The sequence below is a fragment of the Rhinolophus ferrumequinum genome, chromosome 17 (assembly GCF_004115265.2).
Source record: "Rhinolophus ferrumequinum isolate MPI-CBG mRhiFer1 chromosome 17, mRhiFer1_v1.p, whole genome shotgun sequence".
In the NCBI taxonomy this organism is placed as follows: domain Eukaryota; kingdom Metazoa; phylum Chordata; class Mammalia; order Chiroptera; family Rhinolophidae; genus Rhinolophus; species Rhinolophus ferrumequinum.
Window position 1 is genome coordinate 3,575,741 of NC_046300.1, and position 25,301 is coordinate 3,601,041.

The 25,301-nt window shown below is 40.4% G+C and overlaps 1 protein-coding gene across 1 annotated transcript in view; it reads right to left on the minus strand.

The window, feature by feature from the left end:
• The window catches only part of IL5RA (interleukin 5 receptor subunit alpha), a 51,165-nt gene that overhangs the window by 17,093 nt on the left and 8,771 nt on the right, over positions 1-25,301 (minus strand). The window contains exons 3-9 of the mRNA XM_033132811.1: positions 11,418-11,502; positions 9,670-9,815; positions 8,528-8,666; positions 5,925-6,078; positions 5,663-5,850; positions 3,469-3,614; positions 664-802 (exon numbers count right to left, since the gene is read on the minus strand). Of these exons, the coding sequence (XP_032988702.1) occupies positions 664-802; positions 3,469-3,614; positions 5,663-5,850; positions 5,925-6,078; positions 8,528-8,666; positions 9,670-9,815; positions 11,418-11,502 (997 nt within the window). The remainder of the gene's footprint in view (positions 1-663; positions 803-3,468; positions 3,615-5,662; positions 5,851-5,924; positions 6,079-8,527; positions 8,667-9,669; positions 9,816-11,417; positions 11,503-25,301) is intronic.

Sequence of the window (25,301 nt, forward strand, 5' to 3'; positions counted from 1 at the left end):
TGGGATCTGAATAAGATCATTGGATGGCATCAGCGCCAATCTTCTGGTTGGGACATTGTACCATACACAGCTTTGTCAGATGTTCCCCTTTGGGGAAACTAGATGAAACCCACATGGGCTCTCTCTGTAGTATGTCTGACAACTGCGTGTGAACCTACAATTATCTCAAAATAAAGCTTTTAATTATTGGGGCGGCTGGTTGGCTCAGTTGGTTCGAGCGCAGTGCTTATAACACCCAGGTCGCCAGTTCGATTCCCACATGGGACAGTGAGCTGCACCCTCCACAACTAGAGTGAAAACAAGGACTTGACTTGGAGCTGATGGGTCCTGGAAAAACACACTGTTCCCCAATATTCCCCAATTTAAAAATATTTTTTTTAAGTTTTTAATTGTAAAAAATTGGATCGAAATAGAATTGAAAAAAAAATTACATAGGTAAAGCGTTTTGGAAAGGCTGGCACCGGCAAGAAGCTTGAGCATTCGGCTTCAATGGTGCCATGATAAATCCGTCTCTGGTCCAAAAAGCAGTGGGCTGACAGGAAACGAGGCACAGCAGCGATGAGAAAGCATTTCGACATGCACGAGTACATGTACACGCTTTCCAGGATTAGGGTTCAGGCATGAATAAGGTCGCGTGCTTTAAAATAAACGCAAGCTACTTACCCACATCAATCGGTTGACTCCACTTGCTCCAGAGACCCGCCGCTCTACACACAGACCTCACAGCTGCTCTCACTTGAACAGAATACTTAGAAATATCCCTAACTGTTGAGGTGAATTCACTGGTCGTCATGTTTGCTGTCTACATGAGAAAAATAAAGTAGCATTAAAATACTGTCTCGACACGTAGTTTACGTCTAACCATGCCAATGACCAGAATGGGACGTCATATACAAATAAGTCATGTGACTCACTGGGCAGTGACCCATTTCAAATCAATAGGACACATTGATTAGTCTGTTCCAGGCTGCTGCCCTGTGGACGGGTTGGCCGTCACCTTCAAGGGAAAGCTCTCTTGTAACCAAAATAAATAAAATGGGTAATTATAAGATCCAGAAGTTCCGTCCGAGTCCAGTTGATGTTTCCAGATCGGAAGGCTGGAGTGGCCGATAGCAGAATGCATAATCCCCTCATCTTGTCCTTCCATATTCTGTAGTCAAATTTCTAAACAATGTCACTTGGTTGCCATCACATTTTGTATCAACAAACTATGATCTGCAAGCCCCTCTGGCCTGCTGCCTGCTTTTGGAGGGCCTTCAAGCTAAGAATGGGTTACATATCTTTAAATGATTGAAAAATATCCAAAGAATATTTCATGGCACATGGCAATGCCATGAAATTGAAATTTCAGTGTCCACAAAGAGTGTCACTAGAACACACCCGCTCCTGTTTGCTTCTGTACCATCTGTAGTTGTGTTTGTCCTGTAGCCAAGCTGAGGAATGCTGGCCGAAACAGTATAGCCCCCAAAGCTGAATAGGTCTGGCCCTTTACACAGAAAGTTTGCTGAGCCGATGTACAAGGGAGGGGGAAGTAGGGAGCGCGGGGGCACAGGGAAATAGAAATAGCAGAGACCTTGGCTCTGGGATGGGTGGGCTGAATCCTGGCTCTGCCTCCAACTACTCCCAGGGCAATTTCTTGACCCTTCTGAGCCTGTTTCCACTTCAAAACGTAGGAATAAAAACACCTAACTCGTGGGTTATTGATTTAAATGCAATGAACCTTGGTGCTGCCCAAGCTTAAGGAAATACTAGATTGAATCCTATGAAAACAGCCAATACTGAACCCAGTTTTGATCAGCAAAAACAGCAGTTTTGGATGGTTCAGTACAATGATATGTGCTCAGGTGCCACAGGCAACTTAAGCTGACATTGTCTAGTGTTGAAGCTGTTTTCTCACTAATGAGCCCTTCTCCTACCTTCCGTCTACTGGTTAGTGTCACCACCATCCCGCTAATCCCCCGGGCCCCAACCCAGAGAGGGGTCCCTGACACCTGCACCTTAAATACTCCCAGATGTGTTTCTTCCTTCCTCCCCCACCCCACAACCATTGCCTATTTCAGCTCTCGTCCATCACCTTTTGCTTGGACCATTGCAGTAGCCATTAACTGACATCCCTATATCCACGTGACCCTCCCCCCAGCCCCCACATTTCATGCTGCTACCAAAATTATTCTTTGATTTACAGATGTGGTCATATTTCTGTACTGAGTAAAAACCCTCCAGTGACTTCCGTTGCCTATGTCCATGGTTTTAAAAGGAGAAACTTTTTCTGTCTTCTTTCTTTTTTTTAAACAAAATCTTAGCGCCATTCTGGGAGAAGTCAATTTCTAAGTATTCGTTGAATCAAATTGAATGAGGTTGAATGTGCTTTGCCTACTATCAGTAAGATTGAGTTTGAATCCTGACCTCCCTATATTTTTTCTAGCTTTGTGACTCGGGGCAAGTCACTTAATCTGTCTGTACCTCACTTTCCTGTGAAACGGGAACTATAATTACATAATTAAGTTTCAGTGAGGGTGGAATAAATTAGCATAATAAGGATTGGCACATAGTCGATGCTCAGTAAATGTTGGCTTTCTTCTCAGTTCCATTTCCCTTGAATTTTTCTGTCCATTAATGCTAATGAGTTTTTATAAATTGTGGTAAAATACACGTAACATGGAATTTACCATCTTAACCATTTTTAAGTGTCCAGTGCAGTGGTGTTGAGCGCACTCGTAGTGTTGTACACCGGTCTCCAGCACTCTTCATCTGGCAAAACCGAAACTTGACCCATTTACCAACTCCCCACTCCCCCACCCCCACCCCCGGGAAACCACCATTCTACCTTCTGTCGCTATGACTCTAAGTACTCTTGGTATCTCACATAAGTGGAATGATACAGTACTTGTCCTTTTGTGACTGGCTTATTTCACTCAGCTTAGTGTCCTCCAGGGGCATCTACATTGTAGCATGGCTCAGAATTCCCTTCCTTTTTAAGGCTGAATAATACAGCATCATATATATATGCCACGTTTTCATTATCCTTTCATCTGTTGACGGACACGGGTTGTTTCCTCCTTTTGGCTGTTATGAACATGGATGTACAAATTTCTCTTGGAGATACGGCTTTCAGTTCTTTTGGATGTATACCCAGAAGTGGAATTGTTGCGTCATATATATTTCTAGTTTTAATTTTTGAGAAATCGCCATACTGTTTTCCATGGTGGTTGCCCATTTTACATTTTCACTAACAGTAGTGCTAATGAGTTTTTAATCTGACACTTTGTATTATTTTCTACCCAAAAGATGTCCTTTCAAGACAAAAGGCCAGTAAGGGTTGGTTTATTTTCATAAAACCTGGGTAGATGTAAATTACCTTTGACCTTATTAGCTCTAAGCTATAACCAGAGTAGTCACTGAAGGTAATTTTTTAAATATTTCTAAAAGAATGCCATCATCGAATATTGGAAAGACCTGAAAAATTACCTGAAAAGCACCCTTCCTCGTGTTGTAAATTTTCACTTCATAATCAAAGCAGTGGGCCGGAAAGGCAGAAACTGGTTTCTCCCATCGGATAGAGAGACGGGTTCCTTCAATCCTGGCTGTGACATTCACTGGAGGGTTTACTTGATCTAGGTCAGAGAATGAGAAGTCAGTGACCGGGGCTGATAAATCCAATCCACTCACACTTCTCAAAGCATTTCTAAGATGTCACCTTCTCAAGTGTTTGCCCTCAGGATGTAATCACCTGACCTCCAAGCCATTGGACTCCAGGGCTCACATATGACCCCTATCTTGTAACTCTGAAGAAGAAGAGATCCTTTCTATAACCTTCAAAGATCCCTATTCCAGTTGGCATCGAATGGTTGAATCCCTTCCCTCTTCAGCTCCTTGCGAGACCCACCCCACCATTTCTTTTTCACTCCCAGCGTTGGACCAAGCCCAGGATAAACTGATCCTAGAGAGAAATTGCCCTGGAGCTGCCACCTAGCCCTGCCTCTACTGAGCAGGTGTAGGGCCGTGGGTCACCACTTCCCCTCGCTGGGCTTCAGTATTTGTTTCATTTTGCTGTGTGTGTGTCTTGTTTTAGTTTGGTTAGGGGATGGAGTGGAAACTTTCAGTTTTCTCTTGCATAAAAAGAATGGATTGGGCTAAGTTTGTCTTTACTTAAACAAGAACTACAGTTCTTCCCACTGAGGTCTCACTTGATTGTCTACAGCCATGTGATGTGGGTAGAAATTATTTCTAAGAGAGCATTCTTGTCTTAGGTTATGTGACTAAGAGCTACCGTTAATGAATCACAGGGACAAGCTAAGAATGAGACCCACTGGCTCCAGAGGCTGCCATCCCTAAGCAGAAAATTTTTAACCCAAAATGTCAATTTCTTTTAGTAATCTGAGGATTTGTCTCAATGAAATGAAAATCATATATACAAATGAATTCTTGTGGTCTGTACCAGATTGTGTCCATTTTCATATTAATATCATTGTTTCCCAAGTCTTTCTCAGCATGTTTTATTACCTATTTTCACGAAAGTGACATTTTTAGGTCACCCAAGAAATATACTATTGAAAAGAATTGCATTACTCTTTAGTAAATGCTATGATTCTTTAAACAAAGTTATGCTCCATTTGATATAGATAGAGATATGTCACAAGCCAAACCATGTCCTTTAAATAGTTTTCTGCATATTTATTGGGTACTTATACAAGGCACTGTCCAGAATACTTGATTAGCACAGTTCTCACAAAAACCTTGTAGGAAGTATTAATTGCTCCCCATTTCTCAGCTAAGGCTGAGACACAGAGGAATGGCCAGCTTGTCGAGGTCTCTCAGCCAGTCAGAGGAGGAGGCAGGATCCAAGTCCAGGCAGCCGGGCTCCACAGCCCACGCTAACAACCCCGCCACCATTGAAATCCTGAATGTCGATCACCACACTTGCTATGTGAAAGGCTCCCGATAAGTTTCATTAACACACCTACCTAGAAGGAAGGAGACTACCTTCTATTCTGAGAACTGAGGAAATGAAACCTTAAGTGACATGTTTCTATCTGAGAATCATATGCTCAGAGAGACATTACAACTCAGGAATATCCAGAGGACACAGACCAGCATGGTAAAGGTGTCACAAGAGAGGGGGCAGACAGCTTGGAAAAGAGAGATTTCAGGATGGGACACGTGGCTGCCTGTGGAGAGCTGAGAGGCCATTGTGAGGAAAAGGGTAAGAATTGTTTGGAGGTGTCACCAAGCCATCACAGGACCCAGGGGCAGGAATGGCACGACACCAGTCCTAGCTGCTGAGAGATGACATGGCTTCCTTCAGCAAGGTGTTCCCTTTCCAGTGGTTCTCAAGCAGGGGAGAATTTGCCCCCCTAAGGGACATTTAGAAATTCCTGGAGACATATTTCACAATTGGCGGGGGAAGGTGCTACTAGCATCCAGTGGGTTGAGGCCGGGGATTCTGCTAAACGTCCTACAGTGCACAGCGTGGCCTCCATGACACAATTATCTGGCCCAAAACGTACGAGAGTTGAGGCTGGGGGAGCTTGCCCCTGTGGTTCATATTCAGAGGCCAGATGGCCACTGGGCATCAGAAAATAGTCAAGCTAGGTGATCTTTATAATGCCTCCCAGTGCTGGGCTTCGGCGAGTGGGGTGTTTCAGCTTTGAGTCCATCTTACCAATGGCGTGAAGAGCAAACAGCTGATCAAATGGCTTGATCGCAGTGTGCTTGCTGGAGCCGTTAACACGTACTGCGAGCCAGTCACGCCCTTTGCTATGGATAAAAGCCCTGGGAAACCAGCATGCATTCTTTCTCTTCAGTGTGTCTTGGCTGTATTCTTGACATTCTTCGGTCTGAGATCCATACCTAAATTGGAACACTTGTAAGTTTTTCCGACTGGAGGCAGCAACCCATTTGCATAAGTCAAAATAGGTACTCACCTATAGTAGAGGAAATACTGTGTGTCCTCAGGGGCGTCCTTGCCGACAAGCCAGGTACAGTGAAGAGAGACTTGGTATGGCTGTAAGTGTGTACAGTTAGTTGCCACGGTGTTTGTGGTGCAAGTTAAATTCACAATTGAGGTTCCAGGAGACCCTAGATGGTCAAAAATAAACAGAACAAGACAGTGACATGATAGTTTCTGATTTTTGTGCTTCTTTTGAAACTGTAGGGATTGGGAACACCTTATCCACCATCAAAAGTAATCACCATCACGTATTTATAGAAACCTACTCTCTACAAAGAACCAACTTACTGCAGGAAGGAGCTAGGATTGCAGAGCCCGAGTTTCTGACGTCAAAGAGCTTTCCAACTCTTTTGGGGGCGGGGGCTGTGTGTGACACATGTACGAAAGGTCAAGAGCAGTGCAATACGTCGTCATTCAGAGCTTGTGTCCAGCAACCTCGGGGTTCTAATGCACATTTGTCAAGGCTACCTGGGGACACCTTGGTCCTCCCTACCCTGGGCCTTGGGTTTTCTAACTGTAAATGAGAGAGTTGGTTGAGGAAGGTCTCCAGTGCCACTTCCATCCTAAAACTTCTCCGAAGGATAGGAGTTTTGGCAACACTGCCAAATAACACCACCTCTTCAGAGACTCAGTGTGCAGCGTGCACTAGCATGTTCAAGCTGTAAGGAAATCTTAAGATTTCACGCGAAACCCTTTCACGCTCATTTCGCCCAGTATTTCCCCAATTTCTTTGACTGGGAAGCCTTGTTTTCATTTCCACCGCAATTATTGTCATGTTGATGGCGCTCTTCAGACCACACTGTGGGACACTGGCCATGCTATTGCTCAGAGGAGGAGAGAAACACTTTGGGCTGAGGGTCAAGGAGGACCTCGTCCAAAGGCAAGCCTAAGACTCAGTCTTGAATGATGGAAGGGAGTCTTTTAAGCTTAGTGTTAGTCAATTAGATCATTTTTATCAATGCTATGCAGTGTCTCCCAAGGGGGAGAGGCAGAGAGCCCCGTGTTGTCTGCAGAGAAGTTAAAGACAAAGATCTGCTTTGTGCGATCGCCGTGAACAGCTGTGTACCATGGTCTGCACACACTTCCATTCTCGTGTCCATGTGAACCTGCCCACACTCTAAACGCCCAGATGGTCTGTGCCCTTGTGCAGCCAGCCATTCCTGGAGTCAGCTTGTCTCCCAGTCCCCTCCCAGAGAACGAATTATTTGGTGTGAATTCAGTTTGATGCAAGGCAGAAATAATTAATTTTTCATCAGTGTCACCTGTATTGGTGTGCTTAGGGGACAATGTTATTCTGAAACAACGTTCCTGGGGTACTGCAGTTGTTTATTGAGACAGGCCGGAAGTGGCTCAATGTAAGGCTCTTAGTGGCCTGCATGTGGGATCTTGTGTCCGCTTTGGATAAGATTCTGTCCTTGGGTTCAAGTCCATTGTGAGTTGGCTGATATACAGTCTGAATAATACATTGTAACGGGTAAAGGAAACAGTCTTTACAATGCTGTTCTCAGTCACCGCCACAATGTGGTGGAATGGCCTTTTCTCCAATGATATGACAAGAGAATGGTTTGAAAATGACCCAGACCGGACTGTCAAGGCAACTGTAAGTAGGTGCACTCACATGCCCAGGCTTTGGTGGCCTGCTCGTCCTCTTTCCTTTCGTGTGTGTGTGTGTGTGTGTGTGTGTGTGTGTGTGTGTGTCCAAGTTTAACCAGAAGGGTCACTGGTTTTAAGTATTAGAACCCCAGTTTTCTACTGGAGGACAGTACAGAGACAGTGGTGTTTCCCTCTTTTCTTCACAGCATTTAGGTTTGCAGTCTTGTGGCTTCTAGGAGAATGTCAGCACAGTTTTCTTCAATGTGGTATGAGAAGCTACAGAATTGAAAATGAACAGTATGTCTAAAGCATGTATTACTACGTGCTGGATGCAATAACACATGGGACAATAACACATTGTCCCTGCCTCCCACGGGCTTGTAGTTGGAGCTAGCAGGGCAGAAATCTATCCGTTTGTGAAAAATAAGTAATGTCACATTGTCAATGTCAACAAGTAGCACAGCCCATGGATGAGTTCTGAGGGGAAGAGAATCCTTCCCTCCATAGGATGAAACCAAGGGACTTTCCAGAGCAGGGATGACTTGATCTGGGCTTTGAAGTATGGGAGGGCTCAGAAAAACCAGCACAGGAGACGAGCCCAGGAAAGCAGTCTTTGAGACAGGTCTGTGTCGGTGTGTGGGCATCATGATTACAAATCCATCGGAGCAGAGCAGAGGAACCCTGGAGGGCGTGGTTGGAAAGATGCCCCTGATCCCAATTACGAGGGATCTGACCAGCCCAGATTTTGTTTGTGACCATTCTGAGCTTCTAAGCAGAGGCGGGTAAGTGATGTTTGCAGGGATGTGCCAGGTGGCCCTAGATGGACTGTGATGATAAGAAGTGATGACAGGCTCGGTTAGGATGTTACTGAGGTGGGAGAGTACTGGGCAGGAAGTGATGGCTGACTCAAGAGAAGAAAAGCGAGTTGTTGGCTCTCTGGCTTGCTCACATCTACAAAGTCTGAAATATAAAACTGGGCCTTACCTGGTGGGGCTTTGAGCTCAGCAGAAACCCAGCTGCTTGCTCGGAGGGTGTGGTTGTGCCACGGGATGGTCCGCACACTTGCTGAAAAGCCTTGGTGAAGGATGCTCACATGTTTGCTTTCAGTGCTCCTGGTTTCAAACTAAAAATAAAACCCACAAGTTATGATATGTAAAAGGGAAAGAGCCTTAAGAGAACTGTTTTCATCAAATAGGCATTTTCTTCCCATTTTTCAATGGCACGTAAAATGCAATGAAATAGGTTTACTAAAAAATAAAACCCACAGTTCCACAAGTGTATACTTAACCCTAAGCTCATTGAGATGGATAAATTATATATGTACAGCTTTTTACACATCAATCATATCTCCATAAAATGGTTTTAAAAACTGAATAAATAAATAAATTACCCAATTCTAGTATTTACACATTTTTTAAAAACCAGTATAATAAAAACATCATAATTAATTCCTCAATGATACACATTCGTCTTAATAAACCAAACTAAATATTACAAATAAGGCTCCAGTCCCCTTTGACCACCATGTCCAGTTCTGGTCTCCTCCCATAGATAACAGAAAATTGACAGAAAATTCCATATTGCTGGAAAAACAGTTAATGCTATGCAATTGCTTCTCCCTTTGTTGAATTTTATTAGGCATCTAGAGGGTATCACGTGATTTAACATAGCAGTGAACCTGGGCTTCTGAGAGGTTAAGTGTCTGGTCCAAGGTTGCAAACAAAGGAAGAGGCTGAACCGGGAATTGAACTTGACATCTGATCAGACCCCATGCCCTCCTCCCATTTTACTCCCCTGTTTTCTTCTCGGCTATTTGTGTGTTTGTTTGGCTATTTTAGAGAAACCACAAAACAGTATTTTATAATCCATTGTACCTCAGACCTTACAAAACTTTCTTTTTTAAACAAAAGACGTGTCCCAAAGTTAAAATGTCCAGTGCTACCACTCGATGCTAAATAGCATGTGTGTGCACTGCTTCTCAGCGACTGCAACAGACGCTGCTCTACTGGGAACACAACGAACGGCCCTTAGGCAGCTTCCTTTTTTTCCGTTAAATTCGCTTCGATAAGGAAAATGCATTCCAAATTGAAATTGACTCTAATACAGATCGCCGTCAGAACACTTACCTCATCTTCTTGGGGGGCATTTATTTTCACATGATACCCTAGCTTGACATTCATTTGCTCTTGATCCGGATTCGGTTCCCAACGTAAAAGGACTTGAGCCAAACCGGCCTCTTTCATGGTGAAATTGACAGGTGGGAGAAGTGAAACTGTCGATCAAAAGAAAAAAGGGACAACACAGTGTTCAGTTGTCCATACGTGGCACTCTTTACGTTTTCAAATACTGTTTTGTGTACAGTAGTAGTTTATTATGAGTACTAGAATGTATAATACTCAAATAATTTTGGAAGAAGTTCCTTTAAAATTGTTTTTAACTCATTATGCATTTTTTAATACTTTGCCCAGGTATTTACCTATAACATCTATTGGTTTTTAATTGAAATATGTATATTTTAGTCTATCATTATTCACTAGAAGCATAGTTTTCAATCTGAGAAGTCATTATCCACTATTTGATTAGGATACTTTATTGGTTTGTGGCTAGCAATTTTTTTTAATGACATGGAATAAAATAGAATAGGAAAGATATCAAATATACTAAGTACTGCTTCGTGCATCAAATATAATAAGAATAAATTCCGTTTCATGAACCTTTTCTTTCCTTTATATATGTACTTATGAATTTTTATGTGTGCTGTTTCTTGATGTAAAATGGATTTATTTCTTAGTATGATTCAAAGTCAAAACAAATTTGTCAGCAAAACTACTTAAATAGACATTTCTGGGAGAAAATGTTTGTTTGTCTGTTTTTTCTTAACGAACCACTCTCTAACCTTGCTTTCAGAATAAAAGCTTTCATTTCAATTACAAAATCAAGATCTGCTCATTTCAGAAATTTTAAAGCACAGGTGAGGAAAAAAAGAACTGAAAGAAAATTGACCCACAATTCTACCACTGAGAATGGTATTAACATGTGGTATATTCATTAGCCTTTTTTCCTGGGCATATATGAATGTTTTACTTTTTCTTTTTCTAAAATTGGGGTAATATTGTACCACAATTATGAAACCTTCTTTGATTCTTTTATTATGTGGTCAGGATGTTTCTGTCGACCTTGAATATTTAATAGCCGTCTGTGACCCCGATCCACACTCACCTATGGACCTCCAGTGCTGTCTACAACACATTGTTCATGGTGGTCACCACTGGCCACACGTGGCTACTTCAATTTAAATAAATTTAAATAAAAGAAAATCTTCATTGCCTTAGTTGTATGAGCCACATTTCAAGTGCTCAGTGGCCATCAGTGGCTAGTGGCTACTGCGTGGACAGTGAAGATAGAAAACACTGCTGTGAGCATAGGAAGTTTTCTTAGACAGCACTGGGGCCACGTGACAGTTTTCTTAGACTCTGTCATTGCACCAGACCCATAGATCTACAAATTTCTGAGCTAAACACAGTGCAAGATTTTTTGTTCTTTGGTTGCAAGGCCCCTATCTATTCCCTTGCACGGAAAGACATTCTGAAAGTGGTCGCCAGCTCCAGCTTTATTCCGTGGAGTCTGTATGCCCGCATTTGCATTATGATGTCCCATTGTAGGATAAAAGTTGCATTTCAGCCAATCTTGCTTTCTTAAAATATAGCATATTTAAAGAGTTTGTATTCTGATAAGGATAAATAGTCTATCCCTTTTTAAACAATCCACTTATAATTTCCTAATTGAGGGATTATTTAGGAGAAAATACTGTTGTCACTTTTGTAACGTGCTTATTTTTTGTTAAAGATTTTTGCATTTAATAGATGGCACTTACATGTTTTATCAGGAAGTAAGTCTGCTGGCAGTATGACTGCGCCCCCCAAAAGAATCAGGAGTACACATGCCATGATGATCAAATTCTACAGAAAACAGAAAGATGAAGGTCCAAGTGGAATTTTTAAGAAAAACTGACAGCTGCTTTCTAAAGTAAAATGTAGTTATTTGGCCACTTAACCAACCAACATTTATGAACGATCTGTTATGTGCTAGAAATACAAATATGAAGAAATCTTATCTAAGGGCAGAAGGAAATGTAAATCAATCACTGTCGTCCAATCTACAAACTGTTTCAAAAAATGTGTGTACAGGGTACAGTAGGAGCAAAGAGACTTCTGAATTGACTCCTAAACGATTAACACACACACACAAACGCGTGGAAAAGCATTCCTGGGTGCAGGCACAGTGAGGGGCAAGCCAGAGAGAGGAAAGTAAGACCGGTGGTCAGCTGTGAACAGGACAGCAGGGCAGACCTTCCAACAGTAAAAGTTCTAGGCACAGTTAATTAGATGGAAAATAAACACCATTATCATTTTTATTATTCAGTATTGAAATATATTTCAATAAGACAAGGAGGACAAGAAGCTTAAATGTAAAACAATTGAATGTGGGAAAAGAAACTGTATCACAAACTGAGAAGAAATTTATGATACTTTGAGCTTTGCAGAGGCTGAATGAACCTGAACAAACCCAAACCCAAACAAAGCCAAAAGAGAAATTGAAAGCATAGTTATAAGCCCGGAGACAATAAAAACATATTTCTATCTACTTGAAACAATCGGACAACGAAAGTGAATTTAGAGTAGAAATGTTTTAATAACTCTGCGTGGCAGTGTGAAAAAGTGGCGGTCATTTCCGCGTCTGGTTTTACATGTCAAGGAGAGTTGAAGCTCTTTTATTGGGGATAGTAAATTAGAAATCTTGAATGTTTGCTCTGAAATTTTTGAAAGGTGTTTTTCATATGAACTTATCTTTAAAGAACAAATCATACACTTGGCTTCCACCTGTTGTGTACTGTCCAAGTTTTACACAGCAGCTCTTCCGGTGCCGTTCCACTGATTCGGTGTGTGATTATTTATTACCCAATTTCCAATGAAGAAAAAGAGTCTGAAAAGTTAAATCATTTGCCAAAGATGAAACAGATGGTAAATAAGGGAAGAGAGACCCAACTTTGGATCTTTCAACAGCAACACCTATGTTCTGTACTAATTTAAATGACTGACGGTTTTCAGTTTAAAACTTTATTTAAATGCTTTGTTATTTTGAAATGTAATCCTGGTAGAACCAAAAAAGATAGACCTTGGCTAAATGGATACATTCAGGAAATACCAAAAAATACTCTTTCTTCATTAACTAATGTGCTTAACTAACTAAACCAACTTATTATTTAATTCACCACTCTCACTACTTAACTTAAAAATGAAACTAATAAAATGTCACAACATAGAAGACAGAAATGGCATATAGTTGTTCAATTTCCTTTTCTTTCTCTTTTTTTTTTTTATATTTCCCATTAATAATGTTTACTTCTTTCAGCAAATGACTCAGGCTGGGCAAAACACCAGTATCCACATTTGGTTTCTGGATATCTATTAGCATTGTATGGTTTAGAAGAAGATGTTAAGGTTAAGAGTAGATTGGTTTTGAAATAAATGGTGAGTGGACAAGTGAGAATAAGACACTTTGCCTGGTGGTGTGATCTCCAGAGATGTCTTAGGAAGAACGTGCTCTCTAATATCCCTGTAATTAGATGGTTTGATTGTATTAGGTTGGTGCAAAAGTAATTGCAAATTTTTTTAACCTTTTAAACCGCAATTACTTTTGCACCAACCTAATAGCATGTTCAGTTTTCAAGTTCTTTTCAATTTTTATTTTTCAACTATAGTTGACATTCAAAGTTATTTTATATTAATTTTAAATGTACAGCATATGGTTAGACATATGTATATTTATGAAGTGATCACACTGGTAAGTCTAGTACCCATCTGGCACCATACAGAGTTATTACAACATTATTGACTATATTCTCTGTGCTGTACTTTACATCTCCATGATTATTTTATAACTACCAATTTGTACTCCTTAATCCCTTCCCCTTTTTCACCCAATCCCCAACCTCCTTCCCATCTGGCAACAATCACTTTGTTCTCTGTTATCTATGAATCTGTTTATGTTTTGTTCGTTCTTTCATTTTGTTTCTTAGAATCCACATATAAGTGAGATCATATCTGTCTTTCTCTGTCTGGCTTATTTCATTTAGCATAATATTCTCTAGGCCCATCCATGTTGTCACAAATGGTAAGATTTTTTTTTTTTTATGTCCAAGCACTATTACATTTTATATATATATATATATATATATATATATATATATATATATATAAATCATATATATGTATATATATATGATTTATATATGATATATATCATATATAAATCATATATATCATAAAACTCTCTGAGTTATATATATATGTGTGTGTATATATATATATACACACACATATATATATAAATCATAGGCAGTAAAACTCTCTGAGTTATATATATCATAGGAGTTTTATGATATCAGGTCTTACATGTAAGTCCTTAATCCATTTTGAGTTTATTCTTGTATATAGTATAAGAAGGTGGTCTAGTTTCATTTTCTGCATGTATCTGTCCAGTTTTCCAACACTATTTACTGAAAAGACTGTCTTTACCCCATTGTATATTCTTGCCTCCTTTGTCACAGATTAATTGACCATATATGCATGAGTTTACTTCTGGACTCTCTGTTCTGTTCCATGGATCTATGAGTCTGTTTTTATGTAGCATGCAGTTTTGGTTACTATAGCCTTGTAGTATACTTTAATATCTGGTAGTATGGTATCTTCAACTTTGTTCTTCTTCATCAAGATTGCTGTGTCTATTTGGGTTTTTTTATGGGTCCTTATACATTTTAGAATTATTTGTTTTAGTTCTGTGAAAAATGCCATTGATATTTTGAAAGAAATTGCATTGTATTTATAGATTGCTTTGGGTAGTATGGACATTTTAAAGATGTTAATTCTTCCTGTCCCTGAGCATGGTCTATGCTTCCATTTATTTGTATCTTCTTCAATTTCTTTCTCCAATGTCTCATAATTTTCTGAGTACAAGTCTTTTACTTCCTTGGTTAAATTTATTCCTACGTATTTTATTATTTTTTTGATGCAATTGTAAATGGACTTTTTAAAAAATTTATCTTTCAGATAGTTCATTGTTTGTCGATGAAAACCGCAACCAATTTCTGAATATTAATTTTGTATCCTACTACTTTACTGAATTCATTTATCAGTTCTAACAGTTTTGGGTGGAATCTTTAGAGTTCTCTATATACACTATCATTTCATCTGCAAATAATGAGTTACTTTTTCCTTTGCTATTTGGATGACTTTAAATTCTTGTTCTTTTCTGATTGCACTGGCTAGCACTTCTAATACTATGTTAAATACAAGTAGTGAAAGTGAACATTCTTGTCTTGTTCCTGATCTTAAAGAAAAACGCTTTTAGCTTTTCACCATTGAATATGATGTTAGCTGTGGGTTTGTCACTTATGGCTTTTATTATGTTGAGGTATGTTCCCTCTATTCCCACTTTGCTTGGAGTTTTTAATCATAATGGAAGTTGCATATTGTCAAATGCTTTTTCTGCATTTATTGTCATGATCATATGATTTTTATTCTTCATTTTGTTTATGTGGTAGGTCACATTAATTGATTTGCAGATATTGATACGAACTTGCATCCCAGGAATAAATCCCACTTGATGGTGGTGTATGATCTTTTTAATGCATTGATGAATTCAGTTTGCTAATATTTTGTTGAGGATTTTGCATCTATGTTCATTAGGGGTATTGGCCTATACTTCTTTTATTTTTTGCAATGTCTTTGTCTGGTTTTGGAATCAAGGTAATACTTGCCTCATAAAATTCGCTTGAGAGCCTTCCCTCCTCTTGAATTTTTTGGAATAGTTGAGAAGGATTTGTGTTAATTCTTCTTTGAATGTTTGGTAAAATTAATCTATGAAGTCATCTGGTCCAGGACTTTTGATTGTTGGGAGTTTTTTGATTATTGACTCAATTTTGTTAGTAGTGATTCATCTGTTCATATTTTCTGTTTCTTCTTGATTCAGTCTTGGAAGATTGTATGTTTCTAGCAATTTATCCATTTCTTCTAGACTGTCCAATTTGTTGGTGTATAATTGTTTGTAGTATTTTCTTGTAATCCTTCGTATTTCTGAGGTGTCAGTTGTCACATCTCCTGTTTCATTTTTGATTTTATTCATTTGGAGCCTCTCTTTCTTGATGAGTCTGGTTAAGCGTTTATCAATTTTATCTTTTCAGTTCTTGGTTTCAATGGTCTTTTGTATTTTGTTTTAGACTCAATTTCATTTATTTCTACTCTGATCTTTATTATTTCCTTCCTTCTACACATTTGGGGTTTTTTCAATTGTTATTTTTCTAGGTACTTTAGGTGTAAGGTTAGATTGTTTGAGATTTTTATTGTTTCTTGAGGTAGGCCAGCATTGCTATGAATTTCCCTCTTAGGATTACTTTTACTGTGTCCCATAGGTTTTGGTTTATTGGATTTTCATTTTTATTTGTCTCAATGTGCCTTTTGATTTCTTCCTTCATCTCATTGTTTACTAGCATGCTATTTAGCTTCCATATGTTTGTGTGTTTTTCAGGTTTTTTTTTTCCTAGTAATAGTTTTCTAGTTCCATACCATTGTGGTCAGAGAAGACTTCTGATATGGTTGCAATAATTTTAAATTTATTGAGACTTGTTTTGTGGCCTGACATGTGGTCTATCCTAGAATATGTTCCACGTACACTTGAAAAGAGTGTGTATTCTGCTGCTTTGGGGAAAAATGTTCTAAAGAGATTAATTAAATCTCTCTGGTCTAATGTGTTGTTTAAGGCTGCTGTTTTCTTGTTGATTTTCTGTCTGGAAGATCTATCCATTGTTGTAAATGTGGTGTTAAATCCCTTAATATGACTGTGTTACTGTTGATTTTTCCCTTTATGTCCATGAATATTTGCTTTATATATTTAGATGCATAGATGTTTACAATGTTATATCAACTTGTGGGATTCATTCCTTTATCATTATGAAATGTACCTCTTTATCTCTTTTTGTAGCCTCTTTTTTAAAGTCTATTTTGTTTGATATAAGTATTGCTACTCCAGATTTTTTATTGTTTCCATTTGCATGAAATATATTTTTCCATACCTTTGCTTTCAGTCTGTGTGTGTCTTTTGATCTGAAGTGGGTCTCTTGCAGGCAGCATATATAGATCTTGTTTTATTACCATTCAGTTACCCTATGTCTTTGATGAGAACATTTAATCCATTTCATTAAGATCTGTTGCTGGAGTTTTCTCTTGTTCTTTCATTTGGGATGTATTTCTTTACCTCCTCATTTCGGTTGCCTTTCTCTGTTTGTTTCTATGTGTTAGGTAGATCTGCTATGTCTCCCAGTCTTGGCCAGGTGGTCGGTGTCCTGTGGGGCCCAGTGATGTAGTCTCCCTGGTCACCTGAGCCAGGTGCTTCAGGGTTGTGTGTGCCCTCCTGTTATAGTTGAGCCTTGATTGCTGTTGGAATGCCAGTGTGTGGGATTGGCCCTCAGGCTGACTGGCAGTGAGAATTGGCCATAACCACAGCATACAAGCCTTCTGTGTGGGGGTTGACCTCAAGAAACAAGATTCACCCCAGTGGGGTCTGGTGTCTGCCAAGACCACACTTTGGGTGTGCCACTTATGGGGCTAATCAGGTTGTGTTCTGTTGTGATCTGTAGCTTGCCACCAGGAGTGTTGGTCCTGGGGCTTCTTGGGAGGGGCTCCAGTACAGGTCAAAGCCAGTTGCTGCCCGTGACCAGCCTGGGGCTAGCTGGTAGGAACTACAAAGTGACATGTGGTTGGTCGCTGCTTGTGCTGGGTCTGGAGGCACATAGGAGAGGTCACACTGTGAACCAAGGCCAGTTGCCACCAGTGCCAGACCTGAGTCTGCTTAGCCAAAGACACAGGGTACCCCAAGCCCTGTTGCTAACTGCCAGCTCTTCCACTACAAGCTGCCTATAAGGCTCAACTGCTGACAGGGCCTCTAGCAGTGTGCAAGTAGTGTGAGACAAGGTCTCAGGGAGTCACCAGGGTGGGGCCAGTAGTGTTCACCCAGTTAATGCAGATTGAGATTTAGCACCAGAGCAGAGATGGGGCCACTCAATAAAAAGCATACAGTACACTGAGGCCAGTTGCCACCTGCCTGGGTCCTACAAATCTTTGAGAGTTTTTAAGAAACAATGCAGTTCTGGCCAAGACCAGCAACCACTGCAACTGAAAGAGCCTCAGGTGATGAACAAGTTGGGGCTGGCTGTTTGCTGCTAAAAGAGCCTCCAGTGCTGTGCAAATTGGGAAGGGGGCGGTCTCAGGAAGCCACCAGGGTGGGGAGAATAGTGTTCATCAGGTTAGTGCAGATTCAGATTTGGCTCTGTGGGGGAGGACTCAACACAGGGACAATGGCAGTTGTCCCTCCAGCCCTTGCCCTAAAGCCACATAATTCAGTTTCTCCCTGCATGTCCCTGGTGCTCCATACGCCACTGTCCCTCCACTGGAGCCCAGGATGAGTGCCTGCAAGTGAGAGAGTCTGTGCATGTGCCTTTAAGAGGACACCTGGGTTTCCACCCATCGTCCTTCTCACCTAGATGACAGAATTCCCACTGATTTTCATAGCTAGATGTTGTGGGGGCTCCTCTTCCTGGCACCAGTGCTCCAGGCTGGGGAGCCCAGTGTGAGGTTGAGGTCCCTCATTCCTCCAGCTCCTCTGCAGCTGAGATATTTCTCCCAAGTCTCAACCACCACACGTGGGTTGTGGGACCAGTCCACTTTGTGTATCTGTCCCTCCTACCAGTCTTGATGTGGCCTCTTCTTTATATCCTTAGTTATAGGGCTTCTGTTCAGTTAATCAGGTGGTTCTCCATGTTTATTTTTCTATAATTTAGTTGTAATTTTGATATGGTTGTTGGAGGAGGTAAGCATAGCATTTACCTACTACTCCGCTATCTTGACCAGAACTTTATACAGTTCCTTTTTCAAATAAACATAAGTATTGCTAATCAGAATTATGCCACTTTTGATAAAAAATAATCTTGTTTCTTCCTCTCTGATGATTCCATACCACGTAGAACAAGAATTTTTAAAGCAACAGTGAAAATAAAAGCAGATATTCTAATCTTTTTAAAAAACTTCAACAAGTGATGTTTTTAATACATTGAAAGGACACATTAGTATTCACTAAACCTGAGAAGCAAAGATTTTTTAAAAATCCTTAACAAACAACAACAAAGACAACTGCCTCTTCAAGTTAAGAAAGTAATGTCTGAATTGTCCACATTTCCTGAAATGATATTACATATGCTCTATCTTTGCACTAATTTCCATTAACAGGAGGAATTCTAGGTCAGAAAAAAATGCAAAATTGATATTCCCTAGTGACTTTTACTGACTGGCAAAGTAATGGTATGTACAACCACACTTGTAAAAGTAATAAATGTCTATTTATCTTTTGCAATTAAATTGTTGAAGTAAGTAATCGGAACTGTTGAATATCTCAGTGGGGAGATAATTGAATATGTTACATAATGAGACACTTTCCATTAGAATTTGTCATGTATTCTGGTTTTACAGCTGCTGAAAAATAGAATTATTTTCCAAATCTGATCATTCCAAAATTTTGATGATTGATTTATTTTACCATAAAACAGCCATATCCTTTTTTTCACGTATCATTGTGATGTTTTGTATTTTAAAAAGATGACACTTTTGAAAGAAAATTGGTTGTCCTATGGTCAACACAAGATACTCTAACAGGAATCTAAATATTACCAAGAATGATAACTTTCTGTAAGCCAGATAAATTCCACCGAAGGCTGGGTATTACTGGAGCTTTAGCAATTGACCACACATCTTGTATAATTCTGTTCACTCTCTGCTCTGTTCCCTGAAAACACCTCCAGCGTTTGCCTGTGGTCCCTTAATATTTTTGGTCCCGGGCATACCAATCACCCTTGCTGAGAAAACAACCCAAATTTCTTTGGGCCGTCTCTTTAATTCAAATACATACTGTTAGATAAATGTCAACTGGGCAATGCTTCATTGTGCACAAGTAGAACTACTTCACTAGCATAAAATATTAGAGCTACTTCACTAGCATAAAAAATATATCAAAATGACAATATGTTCAACTCATTCTTCTCATGGCTACCAACGAAAATCCATCAGAAAACCATTAAACTGTTAAAATAAGATTCAACCTGAACAGAATGAAGCAAACACAGTTTGCCTACCTACAATCGTCAGAAACACACAGTCTCTTAGATTGTGAGCTACTAGCTCATGTGACATTTCACTGAGTCAATCTAAAATTCCTCGAGTGCTTTTGAGAATCTGGCTTCTGGCAGGTGTTATATATGGATTTTTTTGTTTATTTATTTATTTATTTTTTTGAAATTTGGGGAAAGATAGAAGCAGACCTTATGTACTGCAGATATTTCTAGAAAGTTGGGCAATATCTTAACAATTGGCAATGAATTTCCCCAGTGTTCCTGAGAATTGGTCAAATTCTACTGAAATTCAGACTTATACATATTTTCCCCTCTTGTTGTCTTTTCAACTTATTTTTCTGCCTGGGGCATTTATTTTATAGCCAAAGTTGTATTTCCAACCCTTCTTTTAGAGATTTTTGAGTCAGCTATGGTGACACGTAATTGCATACACAACCTCAGCGCACAGAAATTGAAAAGCAGCTAAGAGGATTCACGCTCTGTTAGGCCCTTCAAAGTAAAGAGTTTACTTTTACTTCCTTTTTTTTTTCTTGTACAGCAGAATCAGCAATGCAATTTATCTCTTGGGGGATAAAGAATAAATAAATAAGCCAAGGTGTAAAATGCAAATAATATGTTTACCTACTTACGTTGCATCATCCCCCAAATGAAAACCTGCACACTCCTGAAAACATAAACGACTAATAAGGGCCATGTAAGATGCATGCAATTTTTTTTTACTACTACTGGACATCTGATGAATTTTCTGAATCAGTCCTAAAATGGAACTCATGGATTCAAATCGTGGCCACAGAAATAAACATGCTTTTAGCCAAGATGGAAATGACGCCGCCACCCTGAGTGTTTGGAACGGGGAGGAAAAAGGAGTTTTTTGCAAATCTCCCGGCGGTTAAATATTGTCTGGCTACCCATCATCCCACATCCATGCTCCCCCATTCCTGGACGTACCTGTCTCTGGTGGTCCTCTAGTTCCCGAGACCGGACTCAATAGTAGAGGGCCAGCACTTTATCCATCGTGTCACTGCTTGTGTCTGCAGCACCGAGACTGTGTCAGATCCAGGGCATGGGGCTCAGTACACCCGAGCCTGTGCAGAACAGAGGCACATTAACTCACAGCGCTTATAAGTCAAGTTACATAGGGAAACACCCAGCATCGGGACAAATCAGATCAGAGCACCTCGGCCTGGGAGCGGGGAACAAGCCTGCTCTGTCTGGGGGAAGGTGCCATACATTTGGTCTTCGCCTGAAAACTCCCCCAAGCAGCCTTTCAAGTAATAAACACAAATGAGGTGATTTGATTTCTAAAACTTTATTATTTGAAATGTAAACTTTTAACATATAGCTACATACGTTAATACATTTTGTGGTAACTATGAGGCAGGGCATAACTTTTCATGCAAAATAGAAATTATAGCAGATAATGAAATTTTCAACATGATAATTTATTACATTGGGTATCAAATACATTAATCAGTATGGGTATAAAAGCAGTCACTTTTCATGTGTTTATGAATTTTAGGTTCATGGAGTATTAAGAGATTTTGATTTCTCTCTCTCTCTCTGTCTCTCTCTCTCTCTGCTTCTTTCTCTGTCCCTTTTTCTGCTTCATTCCATTCCTTTTTTTTCTGTATTAACAGAAATATGTTTACATTGCTTTGGGTAAACAATTAAATTAGTGAACATAAAGCAAGTGAGCTATTTCAGCAAAATTTTGTACATTTTATATAAAACCAAACCATCTCGAAACTCCTAGAACCCCCAAGAGAAACAGAAAGCCTTCTGTTAGATGCTGTACTGTCATCCCCTTCTGGGTTGTTGTTTTTTAATTTATAGCTTTCTTAATGAACTCGGAGACTTCCTTTCCGAGGTATTTTATTATATCCTACCTCCTATTTTCTAAACTCATGTATTCTCTAAGAAACCTTGGCAGAACATATGTTCTCATTTTAATTCCTGGAGGACCTGGTATAGTGGGAAACAAGTCTGTTTCATAAGCATCCACAAAGCTACAGGTGTTATTTCCATGGTACTCACTTTGACTGGACTTGTACAGTCCAGCTCCTTAGCCAGTACCCGAGAATGGGATGCAGGACCCTGAATCAATGGGACCTGCATGGTGCACATGAAAGGGCACCCTTGTTAGTTCTGTCCCTGCTAAAATAGAGTTATAAAGGGTTTTATTTCCCCTTTTGCTGTAAAAGTTTGTCCTATATTCACAATCAGGACATCCCACCTTTTCTACACACCTCCTCCCATGTAATTAAATTATTAGGAAAAGCACGGAGTCTGGTACAGAAAGAAGGCGCTTGCTCAGATTGCCAGGAATGAGCCTGGACCCCACTTACTGAGAAGTGCAGCGGCCGAGCCTTCAGATGCAGCTGCAGGGCACCGACAATAAACCTTATCTCGGGTGCACTTCTGGACTTAGAGGCGGTTCTTCTTCACTGTTTCATCATTGCAGCTGTCATGGTGAAAACTCGCCCACAGGCAGCTTCCTTTATGACGAGATGGCAACAGGGCTTCTTTAGCAAAACTCAGGAGAATCTGTGAGAGAGCAATGATGGCCCAGCCATCACCCGACTCTGGAGGCTGAAACTGCTGCCCAGGGAAAGGCTGCCCACATATCGCCGTCTGGTGCCAGCTCATCTGCATTTTCACTCCTTCCTGGTGTTCTGCTCTATTCAAGCACTGGAATTAATGTTTGCTCCTGGGTGGGCGACAGGTAATCAGGTTTCCTGCAGGTGCTCTGAAGCAGTGCATTTCTATTTTCTCTATGTGCGTCATCCAGCTACAGAATATAGAGTATTTGATGGGCCTCTGTCCCCTCCACAGCACTGGGCACAAAATGGGGCACGAGGAAGGTGACTGTGCGCCACCGTTTGCAGCCAGGCTCAGGGTGCAGGGAATGCCTGAGCCCTTCTCTGCTGCATTAGCAGGTCCTGCACCCTCAGGTAAACGTAGGTGTGTGGGGGCAGTTTCTGGGTGTCACAGATTGCTGGCGTCTGCAGCCTGGACTCGTCCTATACAAACTGTGACAATCATTGTGTTGGTGTGGGGCATACCCAGGACCTTCTCCCTCGTGTCACCCCCCAGTTCCCAGTGTAGCACCTCAGCTGTCCTTGGTGTGTTTCAATTTAAGTAAACCTACTTGGGTTTTCCTGTCCTCTGTTCCATTTTTGTCTGGGGAATTTCAAGGGGACTGACTAGCAAAGCAGACTTTAAAAAAAAATGGGGCCTAGGGCATGACTAGGTAAGACTAGATTACCGTACAGAGTATCTGAAGCAGGTAGTAGTTGTTGCTTTTGAAAGGGGACCTCCATTCTTAGCCCAAGGGGCTAAGCGGTGACAGCCTCTAAAGCCAGTGCAGGAGAAGTGGGAACAGAGGGGCCCAGGTCTCCTTAGAGCAGACACAGAGAGGAGGTGGCCAGGTGAGATTAGGGGTTCTGTTTGCAAAGTGACAAACCATGGGCACCCGGGACAAGAGTTCCTGGGAAGCTCAGCATATGTCCCGTGCATGGGCCGCCAGTGTGATGCTGGGGTGTCCCAGGTAACCAACAATTTCAGCAGTTGCCAAAATGAAACCAGATCAATCATTGTTAGATGACCTAAAAAATGTGATTTTCCTTAGGCAAAGGGAAAGTAAAAGAAAGATCAGAGAGATCCATTGATTTGCTAAGAAGTGCCCAGAAAAGTTTAGATACAGGGTTGGCCGTCTGGCCTCCTCTTTAAAATCCTACGCTAATTTTAGATTTAGCCTATTTGTCACTATAGAAGCCTTAAAAATAGTTATTAATCATTGTGAGGGCGGTCATTTCTGACCTGAATAGCTGCTTTAACATCCTCCCTATTTCTTACATTCATTTACTCAGCATATATTCACCAACGGCACCTGTGGACTATGCCAGGCAGTCTTATGGATGTAGAGGGAATTAGAGCTTCTGCCCTCTTCCTGGCGGTATGAGCCCTTCCTTGTCCACTATTCCCAAGGAGCTCACACTTTGTCTGCAGGCCCTATTTCCCTATGAGCGTAAAGGAAAACAAGAGAGGCAGGGCTTTGCACAGCTTGTTTTTTGTGGCAACAATGGTCTTCTTCAGAATAAACTGTAAATATCCAAAGACAATTTGGGAACATGCTAGAAGATTTCACAAAAATGGTTTTTAATAAAGTGAGATCAAATTTGACTTGTATCTCTTAAGAAGCAAACAATCTGGGTTTAGCTGAAGCGTATAGGTGAGAATGTGAGGAGTAAATACCATGGAAATCGGGGTTCAGGGGAATCCACCTTGAACTCTGGATAAAGAAGCTTATTAAAGCTATTTACTTCTAGGTATCCATTCTGTGGAAATAATGAGAAATGTAGACCAAGGTTTGTGTGAGAGAGGGAGAGAAAGTGAAATGCATTGTATTTTTACTTGTAATATAAAAGTGATACACAAATGATTAAGAGAAATGTATGATTTAAGGTTTACAAAAGTGGATAATAAAAGGAGTGTTTATCAATAACTTTAAAACACAGAGTATTATGGGAAAATGTTAAGTAAAAACAGGAGTCCAAATATACATATATAATTTTTTTCGTGATCTCATTTTTTATCAAAGGGACAAAACCTATAGGAGCAGTTATCTCTAAGTGGTAGGTGTATTAGTTGGCTATTGCTACAGAGCAACCAAACACAAACACCGTAGTGGTAAACAACGATAAGCATTTATTCCTTGCTCAAGTGTCTGAGTTTTGACTGAGGTCTGACTAACCTTGGCTGGGCTCCAGGTCACAGACCGGGGTCAGGTTTGTTCCAAGCATCTGTCACTCATCAGTGGCTACGCAGGTCATATGTTTCTTTTTTTCATATGATCAAAAAAGTGCAAGAAAACAAGACCCACTGCATTTCATATATTTGCTTACGTCATGTTCACTGACACCCCGGGAGTAGAGCAAACTGCATGGCCCTGCCCAGCCACATGGAGCAAGCCTGTACCTCCCACCATGATAAGGCAAGAGCAACTATGAGAAAGGAGGGAAGAACATTCTACCACAGGGGATCAGTATCTCCTTTAATTTTCTTCTTATGCTTCTTTATAGACAAATATTCCATTCTATACATTTGCAGGAATAGAAATTATTTTAAAAATATCAGAGGCATACAAATCAATGGACTAGACTTGCGACTGCAGAAATGAGCCCTCACTTTTATGGTCAGTCAGTTTTTTGACAAGAATGCCAAGACAATGAAATACGGAGATCAGTCTTTTCAACAAAAGGTGCATGGAAACATCCAAAAGAATGGTATTCATCCCCTGCCTCACACCATATATAAAAATTAACTCCAATGGGATCAAAGACCTAACAGTAAGAGCTAAATCTATAAAATCCTTAAAAGAAAACATAGGCGTAAATCTTTATGATCTTGGATTAGGCAACGGTTCCTTAAATATACAAAAGCACAAGCAAGAAAACAATACATAAATTGGACTTCACCAAGATTACCAGTTTTTGTGCTACAAAGGACTCCATCAAGAAGGTG